This window comes from Limanda limanda, chromosome 1 (genome assembly GCF_963576545.1).
Source record: "Limanda limanda chromosome 1, fLimLim1.1, whole genome shotgun sequence".
In the NCBI taxonomy this organism is placed as follows: domain Eukaryota; kingdom Metazoa; phylum Chordata; class Actinopteri; order Pleuronectiformes; family Pleuronectidae; genus Limanda; species Limanda limanda.
This window is the reverse complement of record NC_083636.1, coordinates 30,326,601-30,342,351: the sequence shown is the minus strand read 5'-3', so window position 1 is coordinate 30,342,351 and position 15,751 is coordinate 30,326,601. Positions and strand designations below refer to the sequence as shown.

Sequence of the window (15,751 nt, the reverse complement as noted above, 5' to 3'; positions counted from 1 at the left end):
ATCTGATGAAAAATACACATCTGTGTCTCTTTCAGAGATCATATTAAAGCTGCACCATCATTTCGACACATGACATTAGCTCTCATTTCTAAATGGGCAACTTGCTCCCGAGTCACCGCTAAATCTGGAATGGGATCAGTATGCTCATCCACTATCTGATTCTCATCTGCACGTAACTGTACTTATTATTAGGGCCCGAGCACCTCCGGGGGGAGACCCTATTGAAATTGTAAGGATTATTCTGAGCCTAGTGATTATTTTGGATTTGGTGACCATTTACTACAATTTTACTCTGATGAACTTGTCCTAGGGCTTTCATTAGATCAACTTCAACTTCTGGGAATGTCTCCTAAACAAGATGGAGATATAAACTGACGGTGTATATTTTATTTCACATGGTATGACCGTGGCCTGGCGTCAAAGGTTGATTACACGCCATCAAAACACGAGCTTCTGTATCTCAGACATATTTGGTCCAATCAAGTCCAAACTAGCCAGGTAAAACTAGAGTCGTGACCAGTTGTTACACTTACTGGGGTTTAACACTTACTCACAACAATGTCATTGTATATGTTATTATACTTAGGGCCCAAGCACTGACAGACGTGAGGCCCTATTAAAATTGTAAGGACTATTGTTATTCAGGCAAATGAATTGGCTTTTTGGGGGCTTTAACATGCTCAAATTCTTGCCAAAATTTGCAGAAAGTTAGAAAGTGGTGAAAAATGTAAGATTCTGGAGGAATAATTACAAAAAATTGATACATAGGTATATCATGACCAGACAAACAAAAAAGTCATTAGGAGCTATTTGAAAAACGCTACAGGAAGCCTGCTATTTTGCATTTAGTGGCCATTTTGGCCATATTCCACATTTTTACTTTGAGGTACTTGTCCCAGGGATTACATCACAACAAGACGGAGATACAGACTTATTAAAAAATAGATTTTTCGTCACACGGTGTGGCGTCAAAGTTTGATTACACGCCATTAAAACACGATGTTCTGTATCGCGGACATACATGGACCATGAATCCTTTGATGCTGAGCATCTTTTGATGCTGAACAAACAACTCCACTCCTGAAGTGTCAGTGATCAAAGATCAAAGGAAACTTTATGTCTTGCAAAGGTTACGTCTCTCTCTCAGAATTGGGACAATAAAGCAGTACAATACAATAACATCATGACTGATTATAACAGTTGCACAAAAGCCTATATTTTAAAATACTTTTTGAGCTGTTTCTGAGATACCAAGACTTGAAGAAGCATCACATCACTAACTCCTTAAAATATTGTTGAACAGCAGTCAGTGATCAGTACATGTTCAGATACATGCAAAACACCATCACACTAGAAATACAACATGGGTGCAATCATCATTCATTTAAGGTTAATGTTACAATCAGCTTATTTTTCTTACTTTCTCAGCTTTGGCTGTTTTCAAGCCTCGGACTTCTTCTCCTTAAGCTGTCAGTTTCTCGTTTATAATTGTTTCTGTTCTACATGATACACATGTAAAGATTTATTATTCCATAAGCTGCTTGTGTATTTTAAGTTTTTTCCATCAATACAACTTTTGAATAAGCATGAATAAAAACGTTTTTTCAACTCTGGTTATTATTATTATACTGTTTATGGTGGGTTGGGGGGGGGGCTTAGAGGTGCTGTTCAGTACAGCAGCTCTTCAAGCTCCTTCTCCTTGAGCTTAGCATTGTCTCTGACGTCATCGAATGTGTACGTCTTCACAATTTTCCCGTTCTGGAAGACTGTGTGCAGCAGGTCCACGCCGTTCTCCTCCAGGTCGCCCTCGCCCTCCTCCAGGGTGACAAAGTCTCCGCTCTGCGTCCGGTGCAGAGACAGGCGACCTTTCTTTGACCTCTTGTTGGGGTCTGCCACTGGATCCTTGAACACGTTCACCCCGAGTCCATTGGTGACCACGTAGCTGCATTTGAAGGCGCAGTTGAGCAGATCTCTGGTCAGTTTCTGCAGGAGAGCCCCTCCGGAGCCGAAGGAAATGTTCTCGATGGACCACCTGTGCTGCTTCATACCCTCTACGATCTCTTGCAGGGTGTTGATGTCAACTCCGTCTCCTTGTATGACTCTGATGTAAGGAGGGAGAACCTTAAAACCTTTGGAGTTCTCCGTTGGGGGGAACTTTTTACCCAGGATCTCCAAAACCTTCAGGACTGTATCGAGTGGGTTTCCCGAGTCTGGTCGAACGATCAACGGAGCATCCGCGCTGCGCTTCACTATCAGACTCCGCAGGTCTTCTCCCCAGATCTTCTCGCAGGCATTGTAGATGTCATAGCTGTCGCTGACTATGGATACGGGCACGTTGGGAAACTGCGTCATGATGTGCTCAAAGGCATCTTTTTCATGGTCCTTTCCCCAAGCTGTGATGGTGCTGTGTTCTGCAGCAGGCACTGAGAAGCCTGGCACGGGGTCCTTGGTTCCGTAAAACTTCTTAATGACTCCGATGCCCGCGATCGTGTCTGTGCCCTTGAAGTTGACCAGATGGGCGGAGGCCCCTATGCCTGCAGTCTCCTGGGATGAGACGCCCCTGTAGCCGAAGTCATGTAGTTTAAACTCAAGTTTCTCCAAGTTCCCAGAAGTCTCTAAGAGGTACTTGGCCAGGATCTTCTTCTGCTCTCTGGAGTTGGTTGCCACAGTGATGGGATACCAGATCTGAACCAGGATTGTCTCCACCCAGTTAGTGAGCCAGTAGCACTCACGATCTGTGCTCTCCACGGTGAACAAGACGTTGCCTCGGGGAATGACACTGCCCTCTGGCACCGCCTTGATTTCGATGGGCAGGTGTCCATCGTATTTCTCCAAAATGTAAGTCCAGCCTTTCTCGTTGAAAACATCATCCTGGAAGTGTTCTCTGTAAACCTCCTTCGCCTCCTGGATCTTCGCCGGAGTCACAACCTTTCCTTTCAGGTATTTCAATAGGATGTATTGCAGGCCGTAGAAGACAGTTTGGTCATATTTGCCTTTTCTGCTCTCGGCGGGGTCCGTCCTCCTCTCACGGCATTCGAAGTAGGAGTACACTTTACTCGTGTTGGGAGGGTACTGTTTGTAATGCGTTACCTTGTAGGAGTCGGTGGCCAGCAAGATGTTGAAGCCGTTGTCTCTGTGCTCCATCTTTTCCCCATGCATTGTATCTGTGTGATTAAATGTGTTCCTTTTAAATAGTTCACTCGTTAATAAATAGTGTTGGTTTGTTATTACATATAATTAATTTATGATTCTAATTCAGTGAAAATCAATATATGAAGTGTGCATGTGTGCTCTTGAAGAAACTATTAAACTGGAAAAAATGTAATTAATCCTATGTCCTAAAATAATGACTTTCTATGATGTAAACACAATGTGAACCTGAACGTTGATATATTGCTTTTGTTGTCTCCTGATAATTTCAATACTATTAGATACCTTCTAAGTAGTGATGTGTCTTTCCGTGTCGAGGCTTGGAAGCTTGTGTCGAGTAATCAAGGATGACTGTTGTGACGCGCGTATCGAGGCTTGTGTTGATGACGTATGTGATGACGTTCAAAGCCTCGCGAGCCGGCCGAACCACGTGACTGATTCAGGAAGTGGTCCGTGGGTTTGGTGTCCTATTCAAAATAAAAGGGGCCGTGAAACGCAATGTATTCAAAATCCATATGACACCCCTCACATGTACTTGTCTTGGGACTTTATTGGCGTTTGCTTGCAATGTATTCTAGAGTACAGCTTCATCTGTGCCCTGTGAAAGGATATTTTCTAAAGCAGGCGAAATTATTTCAAAAAAAAAACCCCGCCTGAAACCCAGCACTGTTGAAAAGTTGTTTTTAAATCAAAATTAATAAACCGTTATCCCTATTGTACGTGTTACATTTTGTCCCACCAGACACATAAGCCCAGTCACAAACCAAGTAACACAAGCACATTCACATCACAACCCTCTCACCACTTTCACTTTGGACCCCGCCATTGTATCATAAAGACAGACACCATATTAATAATAATCGTTTATGTATTGGCATCACAAACATCATTCATTCATTTATTCAATTCTAAGCTTCACACACCAAATCCATGGTGTCATTATAATTACATTTACATGTAATGTCCAGTTGATGGCGCAGGAGAGCAAATGAAGCCCCATGATGCTTCGGCCCATGAGCGAAGCAAATGGATGGAAAGCTTTAACGCTTCCTTCTAAGTAATTGATACACATTAAAGTACTTAAATATTACAAAGAATAAGCCTTTAAACCAGATACAAAATACAAGAGATGACAAACTATGTACAAGAGACACGTGTGCACAGTTGTTTTATTGATTTATATGATTCATAGTCGATGTTTTTCTGCATCACTTCCTCGTCTTACTTGAGATACTTGCTCTGGACACATATCCCACTGCTGAGGCAGGGCAGACTCCTGCGAGACAGCACTGAGGGCGTCGAGGTCCCTTGATCACAGACTGTACGGATCCTCTGATGTGTGTGTGTGTGTGTGCGTGTGTGGCTTTGATGAGGCACGGCGCCGCCTGGTGGTCACCCCGCGATACACCCGGCGATAAGTGACACTCTGGGAGGGGAAGCAGAACAAACTGTAAGCCGCTGGCCGGGGGGATCCATCTTGCTGGAGAAAACAGAAACGAGGGTGAAGCATTCCTGTCCAGTCGAGCGTCCCAGACACGGTCCCGGTGTCCCCGTCGAACGCGCCCGGGAGCCCGCGGAGGGGCCGCTTCGCTGCCTGGAGGATGTCCCGACATGAGGGTGAGTCGATCCTCGGCTCCACGGCGCCGGGGCTGGAGCTACATTACCCACAGCTAGCCAGCTAGCTTAGCTCCCGTGCTAGCTGCGGCTAGGTGCTCCAGTCAGGGGGAGGGTGTCGCTGCGGCTACTGCGCCTTGTCCTCGGCTTGTTTTCCATGCTTGTCCCGACGCACTCGTATCAGCTGCCAGTAGACATTGTGTACATTTGGGTGTATTACGTGTAACAACGAGTCGAAGTGCCTCAGAGACACGGCCACACGGAGCAGCGTAGCCTTAGCTCCGCTACCGTACGTTAGCCGGGCTAGCTAGCAGGCTAATGCATGCTAACACAAGGATTCGTCAATGTTGCCCACAGTGGCGCTGGTAACCTGTCACCATCACGTAGCCCACTGCAGCCAGCACCGTGTTTCCCCCCCATGTGGGCTGATTCTGGTGCTCCGGTGTTAATGCCCCCCCCCCCCTGTTGACGAGCACCACTGTTGTTAGCGAATGCACTGTCATCAAGAAGCAGGCAGTCCGAGGCCTCTCTCCACGGACCAGGTTAGCTAGCTGTGGTGGCATGCTACTAGCCAGCGAGGGTTAACTTGCGCTGTGTTTAGCTGCAGACCAGGTTCAACGTGAATGTGCCCCCCCACCCTACACGGTGGGAGTTCAGCAGGAGATCGGACTGGTCGTGTCTCCCTTCGGGTGGTCCTGCTCTCCAGTGATGGACCCGAGGCACCAGCAGGGTTGGTTAGATCCAGTTCGACCGAGGAGGAAAGCTCAGTAACTTCGCTTGTGTTGGGTGAAACCTGTTCGAGTGTATTGTCCACAGAGGCCCCGGGTACAGTGCCCCCCCCCCCCCTCTGCCCCTTGTATATCCCAGTATGCGTGTTGAGATCATACTGGTTTCACACTTCACACAGGTGATACTGAGTCCTGCGGTGTGGCCCAGCCTTTAACCAACACGTAGAGCTGATAGCAGCATGTTGCCCAAACTAATGTTTGTTCAGGTCTGGGTTTGGTTCATAAATATTTCGTCATTTGTCTTCATTTATAGATATTTTGATGTTGTTTTTTGTTGTGCAAGAGGTAAAATGAGACTGAGGAAATTCCCTCAGTAGTTGCTTAAGTAACATCCAGGCTTTATGAAATAGTGGTTTTCCCTTCAAAGGAAATCTCAAGAGAGGCAGGAGTTGGAAAATTGCAGATTATAATAATTATATTCTAGCTGTATTCTATTTGTGCATCTGAGCTCTATTAAATATAAAGTCTCCTAGAAACTGACTGTTAGTAACAGTGTGTTTGAAAGTAATCAAGTAATTTGTGAAGAATCGGAGCATTTTAATACGTTTTGATGATGACTAAATAATAATAATAATAAACAATTTGGATAATATAGCAAATAATCAATTGTCCGGACCCTCTTTTCCTTATTTCTGATGACCGGTGGATTCATTTGCATCCAATTAAATCGGAATCCCAGGGCTCTACGTGAAAATGTGTGACCGTGCTATAAATGAGTAACAAACGCTGCAATGAAAACAATTCTCGGATGCTTCGTACTTTTGTGCCGTGCCTCTGAGTTGCTCGTGAAGTTCACTGGAATGCCAGAGTTCTTCCCTGCCGCCACTTGCGGGTTGGTGCCACTCCAAAACACATGCTCATGTAAGTGAGACTGGCCTGCCCATAGACACCGCCAGTCTCACAGATCCACATTTATAAGGAATTTGTAACGTTATTGTCAGGTCCTCATATTTGAAATTGAATTTTTTTTTCTCTCCTCTCTGTTGCAGGTGTGAGCTGTGACGCGTGTTTGAAAGGGAACTTCAGAGGACGCCGGTTCAAGTGTTTAATTTGCTACGACTACGACCTGTGCGCATCGTGCTACGAGAGCGGAGCCACCACAACGAGACACACCACAGAGCACCCCATGCAGTGTATATTAACCAGGGTAGACTATGGTAAGGGCCTGGCTGAGAGCCCAGACTGAGGCATGTGTGGCTGACTGATCACACACAAACCAATCATGCCTGTGTAGTAAGCCTGGGGCGTGATAATAATTCATCCAACACCCTTGCAATAATGATTAGTGTAATTTATTGGGAGTAGTTTTGCTCTGTAATACTTTTTTTGGTGTCAATTATTAAACTTGTTTTCTGTGTTGCCTCTCTTCTTGCAGACTTGTATTACGGAGGAGACACTTTTTCAGTAGAGCAACCGCAGTCGTTCACGTGTCCTTACTGTGGCAAGATGGGCTACACGGAGACGTCCCTACAGGAGCATGTCACCTCGGAGCATGCGGAGACCTCCACAGAGGTGGTGAGTATACCGTGCACGTGGAGAGCTCAGCACATGCATTCACAGATGTTAATAATATGTATTAGTCATCATCATCGTCTCCCTAATGTTCACAGTACTTTCAAATGTTGCCCTTGATGCTGTGCGCAGCTCAGGCAGCCTAGTTCACTTCAGCCATCTGCTAACATAATGTATATTAAAGTCATTCGGCCAATGTGTTGTTTTTTTTAGCCCTCTGCTCGTCTGCATCTCTACTGTTCAGTCTGTTATTCCTGTGTAGCTCTGCACCTTAGTCAGCTAAAATGACTTACCAGAATGAACACGCACAGGGCTTTTGTGGATAACTTGTTGTCAGAGAGATGGCAACACAAGGCAAAGGGTGAGGCTGCAGCCGACGGTGCAGGGTGAGCCGTTAGTCTGGGGGGAAATTAAGACCCTTGTAGTCTGTCGGTAGGGCTAACTAATAGTACGCCCTTGTAAAGAGTGATGTGTTTATTTCAGTGAGGTGTCAACTAGGGGTAAAAAGTTGAGTATTTTTTGTGAGAACACCTGACTCAAGTCATTTAATGGACTTCATTTCAACCTTCACATGGTTAATGTTTCTGTTGCCCAGCTAAGAGTCGCCAACTAGCGTTAGCATACATTGGCAGTTTGCCTTGTATTAAATGTATTCATCTGCTATCTGAGATTAACAATTACAGCAAGAGACACAGCACAGCAGCATCTTGAAATCACCACAGCTTGGACTGTCACACGTCAGGATTTAACAACCGAATTTGTGCTCCAGTTTTCCATCGGTGCCAAAGGAAACTAAGTTGCATCCTCTGTGGACTGTTTGATGGATTCTGTTGCCTATAAATGTCCTATACCACCTCAATACATTACAACTTCCATACCCTGTCTTACTATGGATGTGAGGGACTACTTTCAGGGTGTCAACTTAAACTAGAGTGACCATGTTCATGTTAATACAAGAACATGTCACCCAGTGGAACAGTGTGGCTCATTAATTTGTTTATAACAGTTTTGGTCGAAATAAACAGGAATAAACCACATCAGGCGTTTGGATACATGGAAAATACTCCTCACCTCCTCGTTTTTTTAGCTACATCATCAACAGACACAAGGCAGCAGTTAAGAGGAAGTGTTTATCCAACCTGTTGCTGTGTGTGTGCGTTGTAGTTGAGGATTTGTTGGTGTGTTGCATTGTTCATTTGTCCAAGACATTATTGAGAGAAATGGTATAGACATTTTTAAACTATTGGTATAATGGAAATATTACAGTATAATCATGCAAGTACACCCTTTCAAAGAGTAATGAACTCCATTCTCAAGAATATTCAGTCTGACTTTTGAAATAGAGTTAAAAAAATATTAAAATATCTTAAATAAATTAAACATAAACCACAGGCAACCAAACCAAAAATAGCAATTGAATTAATATTAAGCATCTGGCAAAGGATACATGTTCCTAGCTCAGAAAACAGGAAGGTAATGATTTAGATGAGCGTTTAGAGTTGTGTTGTATAAGGTCAGCGTTGTGTGTGGGTGTGTGTGTCACAATCACATATATTGGAATTATATGGGAAAAAGTGACATTTAAAATTATTGATCAACGGGTCCTGTCGCCCAAGTAATGATAAATTATTCCATCGAACGTTTGTTTTGCATTCGGTCAACATATGATGGGATTTTATAGATCTACTGTCAAATTACAGAGAGTAGCACCAAAGTTAAATGATACAAAGAGATGAGCTTTCCCGACCTCTGCAGCCCATTCCTCGTGTTATTGAAGCTACTGGTCTGAAACACCAGTATCTCCAACCTCATTGTTCAGTCAAGACGCATTTTGGTTAATGAGCCAGGTTTTCAAAAGGAAGAAGATTGTCGCAGATAAAGTGCCACTTCAATTTTGATCATTAAATCAGAGTAGTAATTTGTTAACGGCCCTACTGGGTATTATGTAGACAGTCCTCAAGTCCTAAGTTTTAGTTAAATATGTTCATATAGTTTAATTTTGTTGAAACGGTAACCTTTCTCTCTCTCTCCCTCTCTCTCTCCTCTCAGATCTGTCCAATATGTGCTGCCTTGCCAGGAGGTGACCCGAACCACGTCACAGACGACTTCACAGCTCACCTCACACTCGAACACAGAGCACCAAGAGATTTAATATCCTTCCTACGTCTCCATGCGTTATACAGATGTCTTTGTGTATATATATTTGAAATGTGCTACACTGTGTCGCATTACTGCATTTATCCTTAACAGTCCCTTTGTACGATGAGTCCAGCAGTGTTCGACATGTACGCAGGATGTTCCACCCTGGCAGAGGACTGGGAGGTCCCAGAGCACGACGCACAAATATGCACTTTACTAGTGGCTCCACAGGAGGACTCTCATCCTCCTCATCACAGAGCTCCACATACACCCCCAGTAACAGAGAGGCAATGGACCCCATCGCAGGTGAGAACGAGTGGTGTACTCTTCACAGAGTAATATTTTTCACATAGCAGTTTCAGAAAGATCTGTCACATCCTCCACTAGCACCCTGTGCTCGGAAACTAATCAACCATGACAAACTCGTAAAGCTTCCATCAAAAATCTGCTTCGTATAAACGATAACCGTCCACTCCCTGTCTGAGAAGTGAATACAACAAATTATTTATCATTAACTTCACATTTTCATCTTTGAGTGACTTTGTGTACAAAATTCTAGACAGTTTTGATTTGTTTATACAGGTAGTGACGACATGCCTGCCTTTCTTGTTGGGTTTTTGAGTGATACTGAAAGCAAATAATTGATTCTAACCATAGCACACAAAATGAAGATGACAGTTTAATGGAAAAGAGAAAACGGAATGCCTGCTAGTTCTGCAACCATCATCTTTTCCCTAATCTTTATAAGAAGATATTCGCCAAAACCATAATTGCTGATCAGAAGTCTTTACAGTTTACAGTCATGTTGGCCATGTTGTAGCAGCATATCCAAATAAATCCCTGAGTTCCTCTTTCTGCTTCATTTCTGCTCACACATACCTCCAGTGTTGTCCTTTGAAATCATGACTTATTTAGCAACCGCCAACAGCAGAGCCTGTTTTTTGTTGTGTCTCCTGCAGAGTTGTTGTCTCAGCTGTCAGGTGTGCGGCGTGCGGCAGGGGGGCAAATAAACTCGTCAGGGCCGTCGGCCTCCCAGCTCCAGCAGCTTCAGATGCAGCTGCAGTTGGAGCGGCAGCAGGCCCAGGCGGCGCGGCAGCAAGTGGAGACGGGCCGCCACCCGACACGACGCAGCAACAACCCGGGCAACACTGGCTCCGCCATCCCTCCACCCAGCACAGCAACCGCCAATTCTGCCGCAGTGGGTGAAAACAATCCTTCGTCCTCGTCCCATAGCTCCCAGTTCCTATTATCACGGTGAGTTTGGCCAGTCACTGGTTTTAAAATGAGAAATATTGTTTGTTAAAGCCAATAAGGTGTCAAAGAAAACTCAGCACGAGTAATATTGTTTCCATGGTTATTCTGCTTGTACATTCACATCTGAGAGAGTAATTTTAATATAATTTATGTATGACAATAAGGAGTTCTAACATTGTTTGTTGTAAATTACTTGCTTACGAAGTCAAACTGACCATTAATAATAGTACTACAAAGTTAGAAAAATAGGCTAAACATTATTTTAGAGACTGAAAAAACTTAATGTTATTATTACCAATATTGGAAGAGATTTGTGTAAAGTGAACTGTAAACACTGATCATTGATTCATTTAGATTTAACTGACAACATGTAGACTTTCATCACTATTTAATCAGTGTTCATGTCTATTCTCCAGCTCAAGCTCAGTTTCCACAGAATCACAAACTAAAGGGTCACTATGGAGTGTTTTACAAACAAATGAAGATTTATCGAATGTTTACATTATGCATTTCTCATACTGATTGTCTATTTTCTCTCTCATAAAACCTATGTAGTGCCATCTGTTGAATATTTGTAATCGTGTGATGTGGACGCCATATTTTCTAGTTTACAGTCAAACGCTCAGCAGCGTAGCATGAACCTCTCGTCTATCGATGAAAACATTGTTAAACTCTCTACAGTCTAAAGCTCCAGGGGGGAACTAGCAAACCAACCAGATTGTTATGTTTTTTGTATTCAATACATGAAATGTAAAATGAACATTATGGATTTCTTCAGGTTGAATGAACCTAAGATGTCCGAAGCGGAGCGGCAGTTTCTAGAAGGAGAGCGCGCGGACCGCAGCCTGTTCGTGCAGGAGCTGCTGCTGGCGACGCTGATGCACGAGGAGAGCTCCTCTTCTGACGAGGAAGAGCGCCGAGACTTCGGCGACTTCGGGGCCATGGGCTGCGTGGATATCATGCCTTTAGATGTGGCGCTGGAGAACCTCCAGCTCAGAGAGCGCAGCTTCGCGGGGAGGGAGCCTCCGCCGCCTCCTCTTTGATGTCCGAGCATCAAGCAGACTGTGTCCTCTCTGCTGCAACTGTCAGTGATGGACAGCAAAGCAGCGGCAGTCCTCCCCCCCCGTCCCCCTGGCCTCACCCTTCTTTCTCCCTCTTTATTTTCTGAGTTTGTTTTTTGGTGATTGTAATTTCAGGCCTGTCACCATTTTTGTTACATTGTAAACAAGAATAAATGAGAGCAAGTGGGATACATGTACGAGCGCGCAATAGCAACTGAGTGGGCAAGCGAGAGGAGAGAAATATATAAATATATATATAAATATATAAAATATATATATATACATGAAGTTGATAATCAATCCACATAACTTTTCTTTTTCAGGTAAATGTCACAGGCAGCTGTGGCAGACCTTTGCTTCCTGTGACATGCAAACAAGCGGCTCTCCGTAAAAAAAATTCTCCACGTTCAAAAGTCAAGAGAGCATAGGCTCCTCTGATGAAGCTGCTGTGTGTGTGTTAATGACTATTAATAAATAAAAAGTGCTTGGATGGGTTACCATAACTACTGCATGCAGTTATTTGCAGCGTGCATGACTTTTAATGACCCTGTCATTAAAACTTTTCTTATTTTATTTTTAATATCCCAAAGCTTTCAACTGTTTTTAAATGGTTACTTTAAACATGGTTAAGTATTGAAAATTGAGTAGTTTACAAAAGTGACATGCAGAAATTTAACTCTTTATATACTGTGTGTTGTTTCAAAGGTTTTCTTTGAATGAGTATATATATATATATATATATATATATATATATATATATCATGGAGATAACATTAGGATTGAATCGGATTCTTGAAGAAAAGCTGCACTGTGTGTGTCTCAGCTCCCGTTTGCCTTTTCTCTGTGACCAATGTCTGGATACGTCGGCGGCCGCAGAGCAGCGACTACATGCACCAGAGGAAAACAAGGAAGAGGACAAGAGCGATCTCGCCTCTGAAAAATGTTCCTAGATGTTAATATTTAGTGTTAACATCTATTTAGTTTTTCTGACAGTCACTCTGCTTATGTCCAGTGTCAGATTCAGCCTAATGCTTTAGATGCTTCAACTAATTTCTTTGTTGGGTAACAGGAGCTTGAGACTTTCCGCACTGCAGTTTTATTTTTGTTTGTTTGTTTTTTCAAGAGAAATCATTTTTTTCTGCTAGGGTTAGCACTTTCTATTTATTCATGTTTGTTTTCTGACTCTTTTTGAGCCTTGATATGAATCATGCCACCTTCATGCCTATACTTTTACCCTCTATGTAAAATACAAAGAGATGTATATTGAATTTGTGCGTTAAATTTCATAATGGTTCTAAGACATGGGCAAACTTTTTTTTAAGGTGTAAATTTAGAATACAATAAATATAAACTGCGCACAGCTTTTGATGAAACTGAGAGGTCGTCGCACCTTTTGCATTTTGTGATATTGTTGTGATTCCATTAGTGTTTGTGTAGCTGGCACGATCATAATCATCCTACGATACCACGTAAACGTCAAATCTTAATGAGCTTTAACAGAGAAGAGGGAAAGGCAACAAATCGAGATCTGGTGGATTTGTGGATTTCTCACTAATACACAGATCTTTATGAAAATTTTTAATGTATCTTATCTTAATACATAAATAATAATACAACTATTTCAACAGCACTTATCAAGCTAACAGTTCTGAACAAAATACATGGACATAGAAGTAAACCAGACAAAACAAAAAACTGAAACATGACTAATATCTGCATATGAAATGTTTAAACTATTATTCAATGTTTATATAAGGCTTATTTCTGAATAAATATAAATAGGGAGATTATGTGAAAAACACGGTGTTTAATAAGCAATGGTGGAGGAGGTACTCAAAAGTTCTAAGTAAAAGTACATATAAATGGACAAAAATATACCCAAGTAAAGCTAAATCTACCACATTAACTTTGAGTAAAAGCAACTGCTTTTAAACATACTTATTAAGTATTAACGTTATTAATGGCATCTTCCCGCTCTGGTTGGATCAATTGACCACTTCCCCCCTCGGTATTGATTACTTTTAAAAATATAAAAACAATGTTAACATGTAACGCAACGCATCGAAAAATGAAGTGGAGTAGACAATGCAGATATTTGCTGATTTATGTCTTGGAGTTATATTGAAAAGTACCTAAAAATAAATCGAAGGGAGAAAAATACAAATACATGGAAAATATACCTAATAGAATAAATGTACTTTGTTACATCCCACCGCTGATAGCAACACACAACGTGTAAACATAATGTGAACACACACACACTGTTGTACACATTCCACAATAGGCCTCATCATAGCCAGATAAGCAGAACCAATATGTATCAGTTGAGTATTATTAGTTACTGCATTAGTAAGTTAACACTGTACTGAAACAAAAGGGAGGGGTTCTTATAAAACTGTAATATGTTTATATAATCTATATAATCCGTCCTGCAGCAGACGCACTGCTTGTTAGACACGTGATGGATCAACCCTGCTACTCTCCTGCCAGTCTGTAACAATGCAATACACCAAGGTAGGTTATCGAGTATAACATATAAATGTGTATGTACAACTTGGCCCAATACAGGCCTCCTGTCTGAAGAGCAGTTAGCTGTAGCCACTGGTTTGTCCTTGTGTGTGTCTGTGTGTGTGTGTGTGTGTGTGTGTGTGTGTGTGTGTGTGTGTGTGTGTGTGTGTGTGTGTGTGTAGTGACAGCTGTCCTTGTCACTCGTCTGTAGTTATTGTTAGAAACAAATGGGGCCCATGGGAAGGCTTCACGACCTGTGTCGGGCTGTTGGTTGTTTTTTAAGAATCCCACCGACCAAATGCAACGTGTCACGCAGATTAAACATCAATCCCACTTTATAGGAGACAATCTGTTGGTGTGTCAGCGACGAGCTACGTCAGAATTAGGTCAAAAAAAGACACACAAAATCTATATCTGGGATTTGGTTTGATGAGTTGGCCCAATTCAGATGTCAGGGGATAAATCTGAGGGTTGATAGGAAGAAGAAAAACCGAATATATTGACATCATTCTCCTCTAAATGTTTGGATCTGTTTGACCTTTTGGACCTGAAAGTTGAAAAATACAACAACATTACAACATTTTTACAAGAGGTTGTTTTTAAAACCTTTAAACGTGACAAAACTTTTCCAATTGAAGTTCATTAACAAAAAGATTGTGAATTTGTGTCTTTTATGTATAGTAACAAATACTGAGGCCAATACTCCTAATTGATGAAAGTCATTTGTATTAGAAGGGTAAAACCATGGAGTCATGATTAATATGATTTTTAAAACTTCACTAACAAGCTGTTTCTGAACACATTTTCATTTGCCACCATTTCAATGCTCCTGTTAATTTCTCCAGAATGTCAACACATAGAACAGTGTTTATGGTAAATATAAAGGAGCTAGGTACTGGGGGCCTTTAACTTCTCCTCTTCATCCCTCATTTATTTTGTATTCTACTGTCGCCTCACTGCAACTAGGTTGCGGGTTCGACTCCCCGCTTGGTCAGGATCTTTCGCTGGTGACCTGTCCAGGTTTCAACCAGCTGGGATTAGCTCCAGCAACCCTCAAAGGACCTGCAGTATAGATAAGGGATGCATTGTTGTTGTTTTGCAGCTCCAAGGTCAAGGCTTTAATTACTCAAAACAAGACATGTTGGCCAATTGGTTATAATTCAGTAATCTTCAACTAAAGCTGTTATTAGAATATTTCTCCTTACAATATGAAATGTAGTTCAGTAGAAATATGTGTAAAGTTCTCAGTCATGCAGCTTAAAGGAAACACAATTAAGTTTGCCTGTGTACATGTTCAACTCCTGAAGTAAGTAAAGTAAGAAGTAAAAAGTAGGATGAAATATACTCAAGTACAAATATCTAAAACTGAACCTACAGTTAAGTCTTGCTGTCGTATTTAACATCAGCGTGGTATTGATGTAACTCTCCGAGTGTTGAGAGGCGACCAGGCGTATATTTACCAAACATGTCCAACCACAGCCGCTCCACACTGTGCATGTAAACTCTCTGAGGGAGACATGAAGAGTCCTGAGGGAGCACGGTGTATTGTAAGACATACCACCTTTATTAAATGCACAGTATCACAAGGAACATTTCCATTAATTGTGGATAAGCTACTCACATGATGCACAAAGCATTGAATTGATTGATAGAACTGGCTGATTAAAGCAGGATTAAATCTGCCAGAGGAGCACGCACACACACACACACACACACACACACACA

At 42.2% G+C, this 15,751-nt stretch overlaps 2 protein-coding genes across 2 annotated transcripts; one reads left to right on the top strand and one right to left on the bottom strand.

Moving 5' to 3' along the window:
- Window positions 1-1,085: 1,085 nt before the first annotated feature.
- Window positions 1,086-3,490, bottom strand: LOC133010509 (nicotinamide phosphoribosyltransferase-like). The gene is made up of 2 exons (XM_061078100.1): window positions 3,436-3,490; window positions 1,086-3,164 (listed from the first exon to the last, which is right to left on the bottom strand). The coding sequence occupies exon 2, from the start codon at window positions 3,157-3,159 to the stop codon at window positions 1,669-1,671; it is 1,491 nt and encodes a 496-aa protein (XP_060934083.1). The 5' UTR covers window positions 3,160-3,164; window positions 3,436-3,490; the 3' UTR covers window positions 1,086-1,668.
- A 1,039-nt stretch (window positions 3,491-4,529) lies between these two features.
- On the top strand, window positions 4,530-12,895 carry kcmf1 (potassium channel modulatory factor 1). The gene is made up of 7 exons (XM_061069952.1): window positions 4,530-4,767; window positions 6,542-6,709; window positions 6,928-7,067; window positions 9,114-9,215; window positions 9,326-9,509; window positions 10,163-10,457; window positions 11,236-12,895. The coding sequence occupies exons 1-7, from the start codon at window positions 4,752-4,754 to the stop codon at window positions 11,498-11,500; spliced, it is 1,170 nt and encodes a 389-aa protein (XP_060925935.1). The 5' UTR covers window positions 4,530-4,751; the 3' UTR covers window positions 11,501-12,895.
- The last annotated feature ends 2,856 nt before the right edge of the window (window positions 12,896-15,751 follow it).